This window comes from Phoxinus phoxinus, assembly GCF_949152265.1.
Source record: "Phoxinus phoxinus genome assembly, chromosome: 20".
In the NCBI taxonomy this organism is placed as follows: Eukaryota; Metazoa; Chordata; class Actinopteri; order Cypriniformes; family Leuciscidae; genus Phoxinus; species Phoxinus phoxinus.
This window is the reverse complement of record NC_136895.1, coordinates 9,760,035-9,781,257: the sequence shown is the minus strand read 5'-3', so window position 1 is coordinate 9,781,257 and position 21,223 is coordinate 9,760,035. Positions and strand designations below refer to the sequence as shown.

At 39.0% G+C, this 21,223-nt stretch overlaps 2 protein-coding genes across 2 annotated transcripts; both read right to left on the bottom strand.

The window, feature by feature from the left end:
- Positions 1-685: 685 nt before the first annotated feature.
- Positions 686-8,919, bottom strand: lsm3 (LSM3 homolog, U6 small nuclear RNA and mRNA degradation associated). The gene is made up of 4 exons (XM_079594052.1): positions 8,742-8,919; positions 8,434-8,544; positions 7,846-7,941; positions 686-1,037 (listed from the first exon to the last, which is right to left on the bottom strand). The coding sequence occupies exons 1-4, from the start codon at positions 8,760-8,762 to the stop codon at positions 957-959; spliced, it is 309 nt and encodes a 102-aa protein (XP_079450178.1). The 5' UTR covers positions 8,763-8,919; the 3' UTR covers positions 686-956.
- A 2,774-nt stretch (positions 8,920-11,693) lies between these two features.
- Positions 11,694-13,554, bottom strand: LOC306988642 (uncharacterized protein). The gene is made up of 5 exons (XM_079593736.1): positions 13,384-13,554; positions 12,953-13,279; positions 12,695-12,817; positions 12,489-12,610; positions 11,694-12,166 (listed from the first exon to the last, which is right to left on the bottom strand). Exons 1-5 carry the CDS (start codon positions 13,427-13,429, stop codon positions 12,059-12,061), a joined length of 726 nt encoding a protein of 241 aa, XP_079449862.1. The 5' UTR covers positions 13,430-13,554; the 3' UTR covers positions 11,694-12,058.
- Between the last annotated feature and the right edge of the window lie 7,669 nt (positions 13,555-21,223).

Sequence of the window (21,223 nt, the reverse complement as noted above, 5' to 3'; positions counted from 1 at the left end):
ATGTATGCAGATGAGTGTGAAGTTCAAGTAATTTTATTAAACACGGGGAAAATACGCCATCTCTCGTCCATCTTTTCCTCTGACACCTAATATTGTTTTTCTCTCAGGGCAACAACATCTCAACCTTGCGTTACAAAACCAGAAGACAGAACAGAGCACAGGCCTGAAAAGAGGCAGGACTACATAAGCTCCACAATTCATCATTTTGCAAGCAAACGCAGCTTCTCCGGGGAATCCAATAGTTTTGCGAGAGAATGTGAGCAAGTTACGCAATTCTTCCGTGAGAGAACGCAAAACCATTGATATCATTTTTAATTAATATACATTTTATAAATCTCATATTTATCTTTCACAATACCATGTCTTGTTATGGACACTGCAAATTCTAAATTAAATATAATAAATATAAACAAATAAATAAATTTGTGTTCTCATAACAGGGCTCCTCCACCTTATGACCAATGATTTATTAAAGGGGTGGTATAATAAAAGCAAATTCTTTAAAATAAAAGATCTCCCTTTGCTTTGAACTGAGCGTTGTAACTTTGCAGATGTTGTTTATGCTCAAACCGCAACATTACACACTAACTAAAGTTAGAAATCATAATCAACCACCCCTTTAAGTGCTTATTGAGCATAATATTAGGCCAACACAGCAGATGTTTGGTAGAAAGTTTTCTGCATGACAAATCATAACATGAACTTTATTACATTAATGAACACAGCAGTCATTTGAAGAAAAAAAAATCAAACTTCAAGAACTTTAATGACAGTCAAAAAACATATATGGCGCAAATGAATTGCCAATACGGGTTTTCCAAACATAAAACGAAAGGTCGACTTGAAAAATAAACAAGATTTACAACCCTGCGGTTCCAAACAAAAACGTCATCCACTTAAAAGTCCACCGACTTGAAGAACTTAGAGTCCAAAACATGATTCTGTAGGGAAGTTATTTATCCGACCCGGAGCGGCGGCGCCACTAACACGACTCCGTCGCCTCGGACGAACAGCATGGGGATGTTCCGCTTCGTTGACTGCAAAACAAACGGGGTATGCATGTCAACACAATGATAGATGGCTTCAATTAAATAAAAGAAATATTTCATTATTTTGGGGGACGGGGAACAAGCGCTGAAAACTTGTTGCCTCGCTGCCTTATCAGACAATGACTTTGTAGGCAGCGTTTGGACATGAAGGTTCGAAATCTCACGAAACTGATTTCAGACAGACTTCCGAAGCAGCGAAACGGTTTATTAAAGATCTACAGCTAAAAAAAGAGTGAGTTTGGGTGAGAACGGACAAATATTTAATTACTACAATGGTAATTTCTCACTAGAAATGACATCAGAAGTGAAAAACGTTGGTCAAAAATATTAGGGCTGGACCCGAATATTCAAATATTCGTTCGGTGGGTTAGTATTCGATTTGAGAATTTGACATTCAAATATTTGTGTGTTTTTTTAGAGATGCACCGATTACAATTTTGTTCTAATATTTTACAAATAGTAAAATAATCGGACAGGTGCAGGAATCACTTATCAGTATTTATAACAGGACGACAAAAATAAAAGGAACACAAATAGCCTTAGACACCACTCACACACACACTGCACAGTAGGGGTGGGGGAAAAAATCGATTCTTAGATGCATCGCGATGCGGACGTGGACGATTCTGAATCGATTTTTTTTTTTTTTTTGAAAATCGATAACAACGTAATATTGACGGAACGCAAAAGACGGAACTCTGAAGCGTGGAAACAATATTGTCAAAGCTTCCACCCGGCTCGGAAAGGGCAAAGCGCATTACACAATCAATCGCAACTTTTATTGCCAAGGATTTGCATCCAGTCGTTGAGAACCAGGGACGTCCCATCTCAGAGATATTTTACAGACACAGCGATCCCCACACTCTACAACAAGACCAAAACTGAAGTCATGGAATCACTGAAGAAAGCGGGTAGGATAGCTGTAACATGTGATGCGTGGACAACCGTATTTTATGTTAATAGAGATTCAGAATATGTTGAAGTTTGTTATAATTTGTTATTGTTGTGATTTTTACTGTAGTGAATTTACTGTTGTGAAATGGAAAATCAATAATCGAGAATCGTTAATAATCGAAAATCGACTGTAATCGAATCGGGACTTCAATAATCGTAATCGAATCGGGAAATCAGACAGATTAACCACCCCTACTGCACAGCCACTATAATAGTCTTCTACCTTCAGGCCAGAGATACAGATCACTCATATTCAGGACCAAGAGAGCCATGACAAGTTTTGTGCCAACATCTATTAGAAACATGAATGGTTGATGAACTTACTCACCAAGGTGTATGCCCGTGTGTGCGAATTTGTGATTATTTTTTCTTTTATCTATTTTTAACGCAACCTTTTTAATGTTTACTGCCTATTTATCATGCATTTATTGTATTTTGCAAGCTTTAGTTATCACTTATTTATTTACATGGAACTGTATGTAGTGTGTGTGTGTGTTGTAGGGCTGTAACGATTTACGATATTAAACCGAAATCGCGACACTCAGATCCACGAACCTGTGTCGCGGTGTGAGAAGGCAGATCGCGATCGACACACCCCTTCCCAGACTTATCTTTCTCGTCCAGAATAGATCCTAGGGCTGTGACGGGGTCTTTTACATATTAGGTATGGGAATTTCAAGCAAAAATAATATTCAAAGATCGCTGGGTATCATTTGATTATTATTAAAAAAAATCGCACCTCTCCCCCACACGCACACACACGCGCGCGCGCGCGAGCGAGCACACACACACACACACACCAGCAAACACCAGAGCAAGTGAGCAAAGCACGCGGTGTTTGCTTGTGTGTGTGTGTGTGTGTGTGTGTGTGTGGCACCGGCGCGCGCGTGAACTGGAGCTCACCTCATAAACGAATCGAAACTTAGAAAGCTTGAAATACTTTTACTTGATTTAACGTTAATTCAAAACATAAAGAAATGGCGGCTTTGGCTAATTCGTAGGAAGTGTGCATTTCTCTATATAGGCGCGTTCACTTTGTGGCAAGCGTTATTCCTGCGCTTGAGATGCGGGTCATGCGGAATAGGCAATATATTATTTGTGGTTTACAGCACAGACAGTAAGCCTCGGTTACCTCAGAAGAATTTTTAACATGCTCGAATCATCTCCACAATGGAGTATAGTTCTGTTTGTTTTTCAAAAGTATTTTGTTACAAGAAAACAGAGTTATAGCTTTAGCTATTTATTTATTTGGCTTTTAAAATCCTCCCTCCTCGCAAGAATCGCGGTTTGTATCGAATCGTGGGTCAGAAATCGGGATACGAACCGAATCGTGGGTTTGCTGTATCGTTACAGCCCTAGTGTGTTGTGTTTGTGGAACCGTACACGCATTGATGCTCAACACGAATGAAGTTCCTAACGGATAAAGTTCTTTGTAAACTTGAAAACAATTTTCTAGGCCTATTCCGATTTTTCATTGAGTTTGACCTGTCGATACCGATTTTAGCCGATTCCGATTTCATTTTTTCTAACCACTAATATTTATTTTCTATATATATATATATATTTTTTAATAAAACACCATTTACCCAAACTGAATAATAAAAACAAGTTTAAATGGGTACATTTTCTTGTACACTCTTATTCTGTGCATTTTCGGCACTTTTTGTGTGAAATCATATTTATTTTGTCCATCAAACGTGTGCTTTCACTTTAATTGAGCGTGAGCAGCGTAGCAGAAATAGACTCGGCTTGCTTAGTTGGGGACATTTAATATTCAACAATATTATTGATCTGCTTTCCTTCAGGTGGACGATGACGCAATTTTCTTCTAGAAACAAACTTCTTGTATTATTTTCATGTCATCACTGTGAAGCTGCTTTGATATAACCTGTATTGTAAGAAGCACTATATAAATAAAGGTGACTTGAACCCGCGCTTCACAGCTGCTCACTCGCTGCTCCTGCTCGCGGTGTGAATGCACTCATTGAGTAACATGCACGGCAATAATTCATGAGGTACATGTGCGTTGCATGTGCACGTGTGATGCTGTGCGATGTTAATTATGCGGCACCTGAGTGCATTGACCGGCATAAATTGGCATGTCAGACTGATCAGCCTGTCACGTGAAAATCAACCAATTCTGGTCACCAGCCGATCAATCGGTGCATCTCTTTTTTTTTCTTTTTCTTTTTCACACCTGGCATCCCCGTCGAAACGGTTCTCATTCGCGCTTGAATATGTTTTACACTATAAAATCTGCCGAAATACTATTTTTTACAATTATCTTATATAGCCTAGCCATTTTTAATAGGATGGACAGTTGAAGGAACCCAACCTGTGTTCGGTGTTCTCTGACTAGTGCACAGAACAGCGAGTTTGTATGGACAGAAGTGCATGCCTGTATTTTGGGTTAAGCAGCGTTGCTTTGACATTGTGGAAAATAGAATAATCGAAACAAAATGCATTAGCCTTTTTACCCGTTATTATCAATCTAAATTAATCTACTGCGAAATATAGGAGATTTTGAGATGGATGTCACGAAAGTATGCGTTACCTTGTTCTGTTTAGCCTATTAGGCTACAGTTTGTTTTATTGTATATAGGCTAAGGGAATTCATTTATTTTATTAAAACTGTTCGTTAATTGAAATGTGTGATGCTGTTATTGAAAGTATGCTACCGTGTTCTTTATTTATTACAGTTCGTTCATTTATTTTACGTTTTTCTTTCTTTAAATTTCGTTTTTCTTTCTTTAAATCTACCCTTTACTGTGTCAGTAATTTAATAGTCACAACAATATTAGACTGCCTTATTAAAAGTATTGCTTAAGTTAACAGACCTGTGTGTGTGTGTGTGTGTTAGGGATGGGCAACGATTAATCGCATCCAAAATAAAAGTTTGTGTTTAAATAATGTATGTATGTGTGCTGTGTATAATTAATTCTCTCTCACGTGCATAATAAATATTAATTCTGAATGTCTCGCGTGTCTATCTATATTGCACCAAATGCGACACTGAACTCCCTTGTGAAGTCGATTGGATGAACGGTTCTCAAAATGCAAACAGACAGACAGACACATAGAGATTCCTGCCTTTATTAGAGAGAAGAATATGTTCAGCTCCCCCTCTCCAAAGCTTCGAATATTCGATGTTCATTACTACCGAAGCTTCGAAGCTCAAAAAATGGTATTCGGACCAGCCCTAAAAATGTTTTTACATTTACACACAAAATGATGACCAACCGCAACTTTCAGACGCCATCTTTATTTTTCTAGCTCAACTGTCACAGAATGGAAAGCACAGGATTGTGGGATTTCAGAGGCAGTGAGGGATACATCTATACTGCCTTTAAAACTCGATCAGATGCATGTATCTCAGGAGACAGGGAGTGAAACTAACATTGCATTCGGACGTGCCTTGTTGCCTTCCTACCTTTGAACGCTTCCTATGAAGGCTGCATTTTTAAGCTTTCGGACGCAGCCAGGGTGATGAAGAGAGGATTTTATTTTTAAAAATGTTCAGTATTAGAGATTAGGAGTGTCCCAATTGTACATCAAGATTGGCACTTTTACTAATTTTGTTATTACTTAGTTGCTGCTGTTACATTGATTGATATTTGCTGTACTTTCTACAGGGTTCCTACACATTTTCATTTCAAAATTCCATACTTTTCCAGACTCAAATTTCAAATCTTCTCTATAGATTTTCAGACCATATTAAAAGTGCCCCTATTACGGTTTTTCAAATATTCCCTTTCATGCAATGTGTAATGCAGCTCTCTGCAAAGGTATGAAAATGAAAGAGCACGCAATCAATTAAGTTATTGTTTCTAAAAAGAAAGAATCGACTTTGAACCAATTAAAACGAGTCATCAGGAATTTGAATCCCACTTCCGTGACGGCTACACGTCACTGGGGAACCAACCCGGTCACACTAAATGCGTCCCTAGCACCTACTGTGTTTTTACCGTGCAATTTATACGCGAGAATTAGTTTTTACGTGCATAGGATACGCATGGGTAGGTTAGGGTAGGTTTAGTAGTGGTGTGGGCTTCCGATAAGCACTGTAAGTGGTAGACCGATCACAGCAGAGTAGGCTCGTGACAAGGAGGGATTTAAAGAGACTGAGGGCCCTATTTTAACGATCTGAAACGCAAGTGTCAAACGCAAAACGCAAGTAACTTTGTGGGCGGATCCCGGCGCTGTTGCTATTTTCCCGGCGGGATAAACGACTCTTGCGCCTGGCGCAAATCTAAAAGGGGTTGGTCTGAAGTCGCTTCATTATTCATAGGTGTGGTTTGGGCGTAACGTGAAATAAACCAATCAGAGCGTCCTCTCACATTCCCTTTAAAAGCCGGCGCGCTTGTTCCACGGCGGATCACTATTATAACGGCAGGTTTGCCAGCGCACGCCAGGAGCGGTTCACAGCCGAGGAGACCGACGTTCTCGTCAGGGCCGTAAAACACAGAGAAGTGACAATGGGGATGATGGGAGAAACCCACCCAAATTAGCTTCGGTTAAACAGGCGTATAATTTGGGTAAATGTGTAGCCTAATCTAGATTTTTCTTTTTAATCTAGATAGATCTTTTTCACATCTTCACGGACACAACAATGATTTCCCTCGTGTGTTAATATTTTTCCTTGTAATAATGTATGATTTGCACAAATGAAAACTGCTGCGTCTGTTTATATTAGAGAATCAAAGTGGATGCGCGTTAACACGCTACATTTATGGCCAAGCACGCGCCCTTAAAATACCATATCACTAACGCGCAACGCGCCACTGTCTTTAGACTGTTTTTTTCCTGGTCAATGGCACAATTGCTTTCTAAACCTGGAAAATAGCACCAGGGGAGTTTTGCGCCGGAACACGCCTCCTCTTTGCGCTGAACCGCCCCCGCGAGCGCAAGTTCATTCCCTAATTTACCGACGTGCGTCTGTGGAGGGAAAAGTCCGCTGTGCGCGGGTGCAAAATAGGAATGATACATGCGTCGGTGTTCAAAGTCAATTGCGCTGGGTGCAAGATAGGGCCCTGAATCATCGAACCTGTGTGAGAATCATGAAAAATGTGGTGATGTGCAATGTATATTATGACAAAATGAAAGCGTTTTTTGTAGGAGACCTCCAAAGCAAAATTAGGATTTTCACCCCGCAAAAATGATTTTAAGCCAGTTATTGATATATTCTGCTGGAGTGTCAGTAGACATAGGTTATATATAAAACTATAAATTGTAATGTGCAAGCATGCAAACCAATTCACGTGCACATGTGAATAGTTTCTCGAGGGCACAAAAAAGTTTATCATATACACTACTGTGCAAAAGTCTTAGGCATGTCAGTGTTTTCACCCCAAAAAGTGGATTTAGGTCGGTATCACCTGTGTCCCATCATGACAGTTTCAGAGCATCCCTCCACCACCCCATCAGCTCACTCTTGGCTGGTTTTCTATCCCAGTCAAAGGGGGGATAAATTACTATATCTGATTTCATATATGTGTGTGAAGTGAACTCGTGAATGCACAGCATTTTTATTATTATTATTTTAAATTCATTAGATTTTCTATAATAGAAAACTAAACAGGGGCAATAGTCTGGAAATGCAAATATTTTTCCATACTCTGCTTTCTTTTTTCCATACTTTTCCAGACCTGGAAATTACTCAAATTCCATACTTTTCCATACTTTTCCAAACCCTGTTTCTATTTATCACCAATATAAGGTTTCTTATCATTTACTTATGCATTCTGATGCAACGGACTGAAGCAAACCCCTTTAGGATTCTTCACTGACATTCAGTTTCATAATTCAACAGAACATAAACATGGAGGAAAGCAGCATCAGTTACCTTATAGATCTCCTCATACGTCTCCTCGTCGATCTCCACAGTCGTCACGGTCTCTTCAACGTCGCCGAGGATCATATTTAAGTGCTGGTCATAGGCCTAATGCAAAATATGAAACATGCTTAATATCACATAATCATGCACAATTAAACTTTTTCTAATTTTGGTGATGCAAAACATTGGCATTGATGTTTCAAATCATTTTTGCACAGCATGGTGTATAAATACTGTACACACACACACACACACACACACACACAATGCATTATATAATACGATATATCATATATATATATATATATATATATATATATATATATATATATATATATATATATATATATAGTGTGTTGTCTATATCCTGATGAACATGAACTTTGAGCCAGTGTTTAATAACGCCACTGGAAAGTTAAAACGGGTTCGTTTATCATTGTGTTGTTGTGCATTGTAGAAATACACAGGTATTAAAAGGAAGGAAAACTGCACATAAGTACCGACTGAATTAATGAACGAATGCTGGCTGCCTCTGTCTCTCAATCTCTCTCTGTGTGTGTGTGTGTGTGTGTGTGTGTGTGTGTGTGTGTGTCTCACGTGCAGTCTGCCGCGCAGTTCTCTGTCGTTCCTCATCTTCACATAGATTCTCTCATCCAGACTCAACCGGATCAGATCCAGAGGCTCTTCTACAGTGTTGGTGGTTTGTTGCTGCAAATGAAGTTTTACACATTATTGTAATGGATGACCATATGAGCAACCGTGAGACCTGCTGAATACAAACTGCCTCCACGTACTCGTGTGTTCAGAGAGACATGAATGAAAACACCAGATATGTTTCAGCTCCGCGACTATCAGAAGAAGAAAAAAAAGACACACACTCTCGTAAACGCAACTAAATAGCATACCTGCTCAGCGTCGTCCGCCATCTTTTCAAAGTTACCCAAAATGCTTTTCGTTTGTCTCCCAAAATCATTGGGCGGCAAATGTATGTGTTTCCTGTTAAACCAATGTGTTCCTCCAGAGGGCGCGTGAAGGCCCAGAAACTGAATGAATCCGACCGCCAGGAAGGATTTTGTCTTACAGGATTGTACACTAGTCTAAAAGAGTCATCTTTTATAGCCTAAATTCCTGGAAAAGGGGAGGTTAAGGCAATAATTAAAAAAGAAATGACGAAGAAATGGCAGGGTAGGTGGGATGTGGATAAAAGTGGAAGAAATTATTACAGATTGCAAAAATCTGTTAATGCACAGGGTGTAATTAGAAATAATAGAAGAGAAGAGTGCGTTTTAACCAGGCTGAGGTTTGATTACACAGGGTTAAATAAAACAATGTTTTCAATTGGCAAAAGTCAAACAGAGGACTGTTATGATTGTGGGTCCAAAGAAGATGTTGAACATACATACTAGCCTACTACACTGTAAGAAATATAGGGAGGAGAGAAGGAGTCTAAAATTAAAAATGAGAATGGAATATTGAAGGTTTGATAGGAACAATAGGAGATGGGGTTAATGATACTCAGGAAGCAGTGGTACAATATCTTAAAAATATAGGGTTATATAGGATTTTTTTTTTTTTTTTTTATATAGTCACAATATAGCTCATGTTACATACTCCTGTACAGTAGGTGGCGATATGCACCTGATAGTCATGGTTGCAATCTGCCATTAATCGAAAAGAAGAAGAAGAAGAAGAAGACTGCAGAGCCGCAGAGCCGCAGTTTCACCACAGCAGTTTCACCCCAGCAGTTTTACCCGCGCATGCGCATTTCAATACAACAAATTGTATGTTTGTATTGCAAATGTAATGCGATTTGCAACTGCAATCGCTCATTACTTGGACTGGGCAAATGTCCATTGTCCGTTTATGTGTAAACTGCTTGCCATTTACTGTTATTGTGAAGCGTCCTTGAGCTTGGGAAAGGCGCTATATAAATTAAACTTATACCCGCGCATGCGCTGTCACATTGTTCTGTCCTAAAACAATCTAATGGTTATTGTTACCAATTTTGTTTATTAGTTATGTTTTGCTCCTACTGTTGCTCGCAGGCCTTCAGGATCCTTTACCGAAATAAAACAATGCTTGTGTCATGAACACTTTAATCTTTTACGTTTTTTCCTCCAAAAACGAACAGCCTGGTTGTACACTTAATTGTTCAATGCCTGGTATAACATACAAACTTCCGAATAGACATTCAAAGGCAAACTATTAGTCTTAAGTCAATATAAATATAAGTCTAATAATGCTTAAAAGTTAATTAAATATGCCTGGGGTTAATGTGTAAACTTGAACACAGATGAAACAAATGACTCGAACAAACTAGTAATATTTTATTAATTTGGGAGACATTACCAAGAATACAATTTAATAATTAAATAATATAATTAAAATAAAAAAAATAATTAAAACCAAAACGCGCGGGTAAAACTGATGTAGTGAAACTGCGCATGCGCGGGGTAAAACTGCTGAGGTGAAACTGCTGGGGTGAAACTGCGGCTCTGCAGTCAGACCCTTCTCTAAATTCCTGCTAAATTCTCAGGACGCTGTAGCTGACCATATACTGTCTATGTAGCTGACATAAATGGAAACCTGATCAGAATCTGAAAACATTCTTTTATCACAATGTCTTTGATTGGTCCATTCTGACCAGCGGTGAGAAAAGTAACATTAAACGCTGTTTCTTCAGCAGTGATTCTGGTTATTCTTACAGTTTCTCAATTAGCCTATTTTGAGAACACTATTTGACGTTTTCACATCTAATTGTAAATGCCCTTCTAAAAATAATGACAGTGTAGGCTACTAGGCCTGATATTTTTTATGAGCTAAAATCTAAAATGGGGAAATTAGCCTACCGTTATACCTTCCTGTTCATTCAGGTTATTTGTGTAGCTACTTTATGTGTTATGATCCACTATAAAGGTCCAATACAACATGGCCATTTAACATAATTCAGGCTTCCACTCTTCCTGTGCTCGTGAGAATGATGCATAACGTCAAAATTGTTTGCACTCTCTCACAAAGCTGAGACTTTGTGGTTAATGGCTATAACAAGCAAGACCAGTAGAACATTTTACAAGACCATCTCTAAACACATTAGCCAACCTCCTGATGTAATGTAAACTCATAGAAGTGTTAGCCACAGGTTAGCAAAGTTGTGCAGATGTAGCTTCACTAAACCAAACTGTGAAAAGGTAATTTGTGTCAAGGTTGTGATAAGTCATGGTGGGACTATTTTTTTTCCAGCGGAAGGAAGGCGTTTAGTGTTTTTACTTCATTAAAGTTGCATTGATACATATTTTTTTGCTTTAATATTTGTATTGTGTGGTTCAACTTCAAGGTTGTACACTCTAAAAAAAAAGCTGGGTTGTACTTGTTTCAACCCAACTTTGGGTCAAATATGGACAAACCCAGCCATTGGGTTAGATTTTTAAATTAAATTTTTAACCCAATGTTTGGGTTTGTCCATATTTGACCCAAAGTTGGGTTGAAACAACCCAGCTTTTTTTTTAGTGTAATAAGCCTTTCAATTGAAACATCTGTGATTTGTTAGCTAGTAGCTACTTCTGATTTGAATCAAATAAACAGAGTAAAAATTACATTTGTTCAGAATGCAGACCTTGGGAATAAGACTGTATGGAATTATTCAAGAATTGTATGTTAGGCCTACATTTATGTTGCTAGAATATACAATATCATATTATACCTAACATCTAACTTTTTAAATTAACAGTTTATTAAAACATTTTATCCAACAGTTTTAAAATTAGTGTGTTTAACACTGGAAACAGCCTAAGGAAGGCTAACTGTTTATATCCTAATATCACCCAGCTACTTTCCAAATAAACATGAAATTCTGATCTGAATTGAAATTAGTTTATTATGTGAGGAGAAAGAGACAGCAGAGAGACACGTGTAACTGCTATGAATACTTTACTTGAACAGCAGTCAGTTAGTTAACAAACAAATCTGAACAATGCCCTTGAAAAAAAAAATCAGGTTATCTGAAATAAACACATAGAACTTACATAGTTTTGGACTTCTGCTGTTTGAGTTCCAACCCAGCTAACCATACTGTGTCTAAAACCCCAACAATTTGTATCAAACAGAAATCAAATCCATATTAAATGACAACAATAGCAGCAGTCAATTCTGGATGTAATTGTTCATCCTGCAAGCTAAAAAAAAAAAAAAAAGTACAATATAAATGTGATTTTAGTAAATGAGGTCAATGGTTAGGTTTTCTTGCTTTCGGCAGCTGTAGAAGTGCATATGTGCTGTTGACTTGGCTGGACGGAAACCTTTGACATGGTGTGGAAAAGTCCACAGCAGCGTACTGAAAAAGCAACAGGAAACAATAGCATGTTAACGCACACGTATTGCTGTTGTCTTTAAATTCAAACAATTCTACACTCTCAGAAACATTGTCTGTGGAACACAAACGATAATTTTATTTGATGAAAATTGGGATTCTTTTTTTCATGAAAATCAATGGGGTCCAATGTTGTTTTTGGACCCCATGCATTGTCTTTCGTTTTATGGACAAAAACAGTTGAAAACATTCTTCCAAATATCTTATTTTGTGTTCAGCAGACGAAACATACAGGTTTGAATTGAAATGGCATATTGTTATATTATTATGGTTTCACTTGGTTTACCTGCACGTGGCCTTGGTCTTGAGGTTGGTCAAGATCCATTACTTGAGGCTGTTGTAGGTTTGTATTTTGAAAATGTTTGTCCCTGGTTCTTTTCCTTCCAAGAACAAACACCTTTAATAGTCCTTTAAAATGGCAGTGAATTCAGATGTAAGTCTTCCAATTTCTTACAGAAGGGGCAACACATGTAATTCTATCAGTGAGCTCACCTATGATCACAATGATCAGAACGGCATTCAACAGAGCACATATGATGATAATAATGTGCCATTGTTTCTGATTCTGCTCAATGCACTTCACCGCCGTATGATTCTGGATCTTTGCAGTCGGTTCTGTGATATATAATATATTCAGCACTGTGCAGCCATTAAAGAGGTTTAACATTTTAATGTTTTGTTTGTTTGTTTGTTTTTGTAGTGTCTAATAATGATATTGTGTAATAATATGATCACTGAATGTTCACTCACCAATGATGTGTAGTCTGGTGCCGTCGCTGTATTTTGGAGGAAGGTCTGTAGTCACACAATAATAATCTCCTAAATGATCAACAGTGACATTATTTATGAATAGATGAGGATTTCTTTGCACTGAATATTTGTGTTTAAAACTATTATTGTAGTAATGAGCTGCTGAAGATGAGAAAGTGCGTAATATCAGAACCGGAGAATCTGGTAGCTTCAGTAATAACCAGTTAACCTCCTTTACATCAAAATCACAGTTCATAGTCACATTTAGACCCAAATCTGTTAGTTGATCTGTTAAAGTCTCCGCAGCTTCACACCATATGAGCAGATCTGTGAAATAGACACCACAGACACACACACACACACACATTAAAATATCAGTCAATTGATTATTTTGCAAAGAACAATAAAATATAAAGTACAAAAAAACTCACAGAGGTGAAGCTGCACAATCTTCAGGATGTTAAAACACTTCAGCATGATGATCAGTCTTGGTTCTTTTACGCAATGAAACTGTACCCCAGCTCCTTTGAGAGCGGATTTTCAACCACATGAAGAGGAAGTTGAAGTCTGCACTGACCACGATTTGTAGTCATCTATTCTGTTTGTGCATGACAACTACTGACAAAGCACAGTATAACTACATTAAGGTTTCGAAATGTTAACATTATTTAGGTATCATGAAATAACAATGAACAACACCTTTACACATTTTTTAATCTAATCTCATTTCTACATACATTTGGAACATTAACAAGTTTTACACAATTAACACTAGTCATTAACAAACATGAACTAACAATCAAGACTAAGAAACATTAACCTGGCGTGATATCGTTCTGTTTATTCTAAGCGCACGCTGCAGTTTTGTTGTCTGTTAAATGCTCAAGCTCTTTAGTGGTTTCTGATTGGCTGTCGATGTTTTTATCATTCACCAGCTGAGAAAAAAAAGCATTCTGAAAGCAATTGCAACGACATTGTTCCTTGTTAACGTTATAGTTGTGGTGTGGACACAGTTTTTGTTAAACAATATCTTTATCGTTATAGTTAACGTCCTTGGTGTGAACAGGCCTTAATGCATTATACCTAAAGTTTCTTTTTAGTAGATTGTCAACATCTGAGTGTTTTATCTCTAAACATGTATGCCTGTGGTGCACGTTGTGCTCTCTGCAGCCTATACACCACTAGCTCATTGTGGTCAGCGCAAACCATGTTTGTCCTCCTTGCATGTCAGTGTTGGGTAGAGTTGTATTTTCTTTTAACTCGTTTAGTTTTGTAAAGTATTTTCAAGTATGAAGGCATATCACACAACTTGTTTCGTTATAGATTTTGTCTAATTTGACAAGTGACAGGTGAAATTGCACCAAAATAGTTAGATTGGATGCAGAAAAGTCCTCCAGCTCCTGCATATTATTTTATTTTCCAGCATCTTCTGCATATTTGACTCCTTACTAGCAATGACTATGATTGTGAGATTCATCTTTTCACACTGGTTACAACTGAGGGACTCATACACAACTATTACAAAAGCTGCAGACATTTAGTGATGCTCAAGAAGGAAGCATCCGTTAAGAGCCAGTGGGTGTCAACTTTTGAACTTGATCATTGGTGTAAATTGTTCTTATTTTGTTTTAAAAAATCATTAATTAATTTAGTCCTGCCCTTCAGAGGCTAAATAATATATTAGCATGTAAAACAAAACAAGAACAATTTAAACTACCATCATCTTGCTCAAAAGTGCATCGTTTTGCATTATTGAGCATTACCTTGCAGATTCTGAAAGTGTACAATATGTAAACGTATGACTGCAACTACACATTGCAATAATTTTGTAAGGGTTAAAATATTAATTTAAGAGCCCAGTGTTGAGACCTTTCGCTGGAATTTGATTGTCAGGTGATCTGACCAATCATAATGCAGATATCCGCCATTTTTGTCAGACAAACAAACCAAACCAGTTAGCAGATTGAAGTCAGTGGACTTGAACTTGAAAAATTGTGTGTATTGATTTCTTTTTGCAGATTTCTTTTGATGTCATTCATGTTTAATTTGCGCTATAACTAGAAGAGATTATCAGTTCACGTGCTGCTTGAACTGAGGCCCAACACCTTAAAGCGCCACAAAACAGTATTTATTGTTTGAATTTCATAAAAAATACAAAATTTGAAGGCTGAGACTTTATTTCATACCAAAAGTACCCTGCTCTGTCTTGTCTGTTGACGGATTGACAGTTTCCTCTTTGCTCCGCAGTATATTTTGTGTGAGAACATAATGTGTTGACCGGAGTGAGAGCGAAATGGCTTGTTGGAGGTAGCAACAGTAACTAAGAGGGGCGGGGTTTTTTATATTTAGTACACTTCATAATATATAGATGATGTATATGATCAGATATGGTACTGCATGTGTAATATATTGCAGATATATTTACTCATGCAGCATAAACACACATATAGTATATTGTAAAATATTCACATTATAAATCTTTCATAATTTCAAGCTAGATAACAAAAGCACAAGTACACCTGCATGTCATAAAGTATTTAGCCAAGAGACTATGGCTGAATCCAAAATCACACCCTAAACCCTCATTCACTATTCCCTACATTAGTCCACTAATTCTGTTCACTTGAGTGAGTGATTAAATTCCAGAATAATAAAGCATTCAACACTATGAGATCTCCCCTTATATTAACATTAAGCAAAACAACAACACTTTAAACAACACTTAATCTTAACATTTGCTCTCCATTCACAGTCAGAAGCAAAGCATGCTGGGAACTAGAAATCTGTCGTAACTCATTCTGTGAATGTGTGTGTATATATAATGTGTGAACAATACATTCACATTTATATAGGAACATGTACAGTGGGGAGAACAAGTATTTGATACACTGCCGATTTTGCAGGTTTTCAAAAACAAAAATCCAGAAAATCACATTGTATGATTTTAAATAATTAATTTGTATTTTATTGCATGACATAAGTATTTGATCACCTACCAACCAGTAAGAATTCCGGCTCTCACAGACCTGCTAGTTTTTCTTTAAGAAGCCCTCCTGTTCTCCACTCATGACCTGTATTAACTGCACCTGTTTGAACTCATTACCTGTATAAAAGACACCTGTCCACACACTCAATCAAACAGACTCCAACCTCTCCACAATGGCCAAGACCAGAGAGCTGTGTAAGGACATCAGGGATAAAAGTGTAGACCTGCACAAGGCTGAGATGGGCTACAGGACAATAGGCAAGCAGCTTGGTGAGAAGGCAACAACTGTTGGCGCAAGTATTAGAAAATGGAAGAAGTTCAAGATGACGGTCAATCTCCCTCGGTCTGGGGCACCATCCAAGATCTCACCTCGTGGGCCATCAATGATAATGAGGAAGGTGAGGGATCAGCCGAGAACGACACAGCAGGACCTGGTCAATGACCTGAAGAGAGCGGGGACCACAGTCTCAAAGAAAACCATTAGTAACACACTTCGCCGTCATGGATTAAAATCCTGCAGCGCACGCAAGGTCCCCCCGCTCAAGCCAGCGCATGTCCAGGCCCGTCTGAAGTTTGCCAATGACCATCTGGATGATCCAGAGGAGGAATGGGAGAAGGTCATGTGGTCTGATGAGACAAAAATAGAGCTTTTTAGTCTAAACTCCACTCGCCGTGTTTGGAGGAAGAAGAAGGATGAGTACAACCCCAAGAACACCATCCCAACCGTGAAGCATGGAGGTGGAAACATCATTATTTGGGAATGCTTTTCTGCAAAGGGGACAGGACGACTGCACCGTATTGAGGGGAGGATGGATGGGGCCATCATGTATCGCAAGATCTTGGCCAACAACCTCCTTCCCTCAGTAAGAGCATTGAAGATGGGTCGTGGCTGGGTCTTCCAGCATGACAACGACCCGACACACACAGCCAGGGACACTAAGGAGTGGCTCCGTAAGAAGCATTTCAAGGTCTTGGAGTGGCCTAGCCAGTCTCCAGACCTGAACCCAAGAGAAAATCTTTGGAGGGAGTTGAAAGTCTGTATTGCCCAGCGACAGCCCCGAAACCTGAAGGATCTGGAGAAGGTGTGTATGGAGGAGTGGGCCAAAATAAAGTGTGTGCAAACCTGGTCAAGAACTACAGGAAACGTATGATCTCTGTAATTGCAAACAAAGGTTTCCCATATATGGAAATGTATTATGTAATATACCGCATAATATTTTGCAGTATATTCCCATATATTTTTGTTCCGTAAGGGTTAATGGGATTGAAAAAAAATGCAGGGATATCCTCCATCACCTAACAAAAAGTGTCAAAGGAGATGGGTATGCCGCAAGCTGGTAAACTGGGCTGCAACGCATGGAGGACTCACGTGTTGATCCAGGGTATCACAGAACACATCAATAAACCTTCCTTTGTGGTCACAGATGGCTTGCAATACAGCAGAATGAAAACGTTTTCTATTGCAGTAAAAGTTAGCGTCTCTCAGTGGGGTTTTATGCGTATGTGGAAACTTACTGCCTTCCTTTCATCATCTGTGGGTGGGGTTTTTATTATAATGGCTTTGTGGTGCAGGAGGGACCACACGTACCTCTCTTGTGGAGCAGAAGACTATTGTATTGAGAAGGGCCAGCAGACAACTCTGTAGGAGGTATAGCTACCGCAAGCCAACCAGAAGATACCAGCACCTTCATGGTTTCCCCCCAGCCATGCTGTCGATCCTCATAAAGCATGCTCAGGAGTGTATTCAGGGATTCACGACTAAGGCAATAATCAGGTTTCTTCATCAAAAAACAGACGAAGCTCTGTTAATTTGAATGTAGGCTGCGGGATTTACATCCTACAAAATTAGATGCAGTGCCACACATTAATCAACTTTGATACACTTATGACGTCCCCTTATTCTATTCAGTGTTAGTAACATGGATTTATATGGTTATATGGTTATGTTTATTCACTGCATGAGCTATATTGTGTAAAAATGGTATAGTGTGGTATAGTGCATAATTAATTAATAATAATTTAACATAAATCCACTTGTTATATGGTTTCTGGCAATACAACAATCTTATTCATATAATAGGACCTTTTTCACTGTGCTAAACTAGCAAGTTACAAATCTGTCCAGGTGGTGGAGCTATAGCTGGCAGATTTTCTTTACTTTATTTACCTCAGGAGTGTTTACTATACGTCTGTACAGTGCACAAGACACTATACAATTATTATAACCATTGATTAAAAACACATGCACATAGTTAACCAAATAAAAGTTTATTTTCATATTGCATGACAGTTACAGCTGAGCTTTAAATCAGCTTATAGTCAATTAATAGCTGCAATAGTCATTTAAGTGTATAATAAACATACGTTTTCATTATATTTATAAAATACGTTTGTTTTTATTGTATAGTGTATATCTTTTAAATGTGATTGTAAAAAAAAAAAAAAAAATATATATATATATATATATAAATATAGCTGCAAGCAGCGATTACGGGCCCAAGCCGGTGGCACCGCCACCCCGGTGCCTTTAGTTGGCCACCGGCTTGGGCCCTCCATCGCTGCTTGCAGCTATATTTATATATATATATATATATTTTTTTTTTTTTTTTTTTACAATCACATTTAAAAGATATACACTATACAATAAAAACAAACGTATTTTATAAATATAATGAAAACGTATGTTTATTATACACTTAAATGACTATTGCAGCTATATATATAAAAACGCCACCCCGGTGCCTTTAGGGTTCCTGTGCACGACGAGCAATAACGTAACTCCGCTTTGACTGTCGAGAAGAAGTCTGCTTTAGAGTTTGCATCAGTGTGGGTTCTGCAAAAGTGTGCATCGAGGGCACATATCAATCACAAAGTATGCGTGAGCACCCTTCTGAAACCTAAAATGAAAAATTAGACACCCTACAGTCTCATGGACTTAACGGACACATGAAATCAGCAGCCATTGTAAGTACACAACACCGCAAATTCCTATGAAGTGTGGTATATATATTCATTGAAATTACTGTACTTTAAAACACTTGTTTAAAAGAAAAAACACATGTATACATAGTATAAAACACTAGATGGCACAATATACCTATTTTTAATAGAGTCTTTCTGCTCCCCTCCCCACACAGACACACACGGGGGGGGGGGGGGGGGGGGGGGTGTCAGACAGACACACACACACACACACACACACACACACACAGAGAATGGCAGGGGGAACTCTGTCAGAGAGAGACAAAACCACATTCAAACCAAAATATCTGACTTCCTGTTGGTCGGAGCTAATGACTGTAAATGAGAAAGTTGTCCGGCTCGATGTGCACAAAATACATACCGAGTTTTGTGACTGTAGGTAAAAATAACCCCCCCACTTTAGTCAAAAGCATCTTGAAAGTAACACACTTCCTGCTGCCAGTTGGTGGCGCTATAACTTGACTCACATTAGTTACATCCATGTGATCGGCCTCTTACAAAAAACACACTACTGAAGTTTCATCAAGATTAGTTAATGTATGAAGACGTTATAACACATCGTGTTTCTCTTTTCTCGCCATAAATTTGTTTCCTCGCCACGGCCAAACCGTACGAGATATCAAAAATCCGTCCGCAATTTAGCATCCTCAATGTCTTGACTTCATGTTGACTGAGTTTGTTGGCGATCGAAATAATTTTCTAGGAGGAGTATATAAAATTCCAGGGGGATTCGTTTTTAAACAACCCATAATAGCCGACTTCCTGTTGGACTGGCGTAAAACTTAGAGCACGAAAGTTGTTCGGCCCGATTAAATCGTGTGACCGAGTTTCAAAACCGAGTACACACAAAATGTGTACCGAGTTTCATATTACATGCAAACGTGTTTGATATATGGACCAAGTTTTCGGACCACGTTCAAGGGGGCGCTGTTGAGCTCCCCTGCCACGCCCGGGTACCAGCTTCAGGCCGGCCCTGATGGCCGCAGGTTCTGACCTGTGTGCAAAGTTTCAAGAGTTTTCAAGCACGTTAAGGCCCCCAAAAGAGCCCGAGAAGTCGCACACAGCAGAGAAAGGGTTAAAATAAAGCCCCCCTCCTCTCTCACACACACAGACACTGATACCCCTTTTCCACCAAGGCAGAGCTGGTGCTGGTTCGGAGCCAGAGCCTAGTTTCAAATCGGTTCTTTGTTTTTCGACCACCAAAGCACCAGCTCCGAACCAGTAAAAGTGGTTCTTAAGTAGCACCAAAACATTGCTGGGCTAGAGTAAGAACCGCTTGCGTCAAGGGCTGGGGGCGGGGTTACCGTGACCAACAAGACGAAAAGAAACTTGTGACCGCCATTTTTTAAATAGCTGCTAATCGAGCTAATAGCTGCTCTATTGTAATCTCCATCTATGTAAGTTACGGCGAGCTGCACGAACGCGTTGGATTCACCGTGTTTGGATGCCGATGTAGTTTCGCAAAGCCATGAGCATCAATAGTAACGCAACGAATGCCATTGTTGATGTAAGACTTGTTCGAGATGCATCGGAGCGGCGCGGACCGATCAGAGCTCCGGGAGTATTTGGAGAGCATACGACTCCTTGTGCTTTTGGATCGCTTTCGCAGTGCTTTAATGTCACGCGGCGATCGGTCTGCGTGAAGCCGAAACAATCTCGAACAAGCCTGGTGTGTTTTCGTCTGGCGCTGCCGCGCTAGCGTTGCTGGGCAACATGAGATGTATACACAGTGACGTAAGATCTGGCTCTGTTTTGGCTCTCTAGCCTGTGGAAAGGCAAACCGGTTCTTAGAAGAACCGTCAGTAGAACCAACTCCGAACCGGCTCTAGCTCTAGCTCTGAACCAGCACCTGGTTCTTGTTGGTGGAAAAGGGGTATGAGAGAGACTGGCAAAATTCTAAGATTTTCTCCCAAGAAATCACATTCAAACCAAAATATCTGACTTCCTGTTGGTCGGGGCTAATGAGTGTAAATTAGAAAGTTGTCCAGCCCGAATATCCATACTGATTTTTGTTACTGTAGGTAAAACTAATACCCCATTTCTGACTAAAGGTGGCGCTACTGAGCCCCTTACCACGCCCGTTTCTAAAACGTTGCACATGTCTACTAGGTAACAAATGTCATGTGTCTGTCGAGTTTCATGCAATTTCAAGCATGTTAAGAGTCTCAAAAGCATCAGAAAAAAATATTAAAGTTTGATGCGTTGCCATGGCAACAGTATTTAAGATATCAATAATCCTTTCACAGGTCTACATCTGCCGTGTGTTTACATTATACAGATGAAGTTTGAAGCAAATCGGGTAA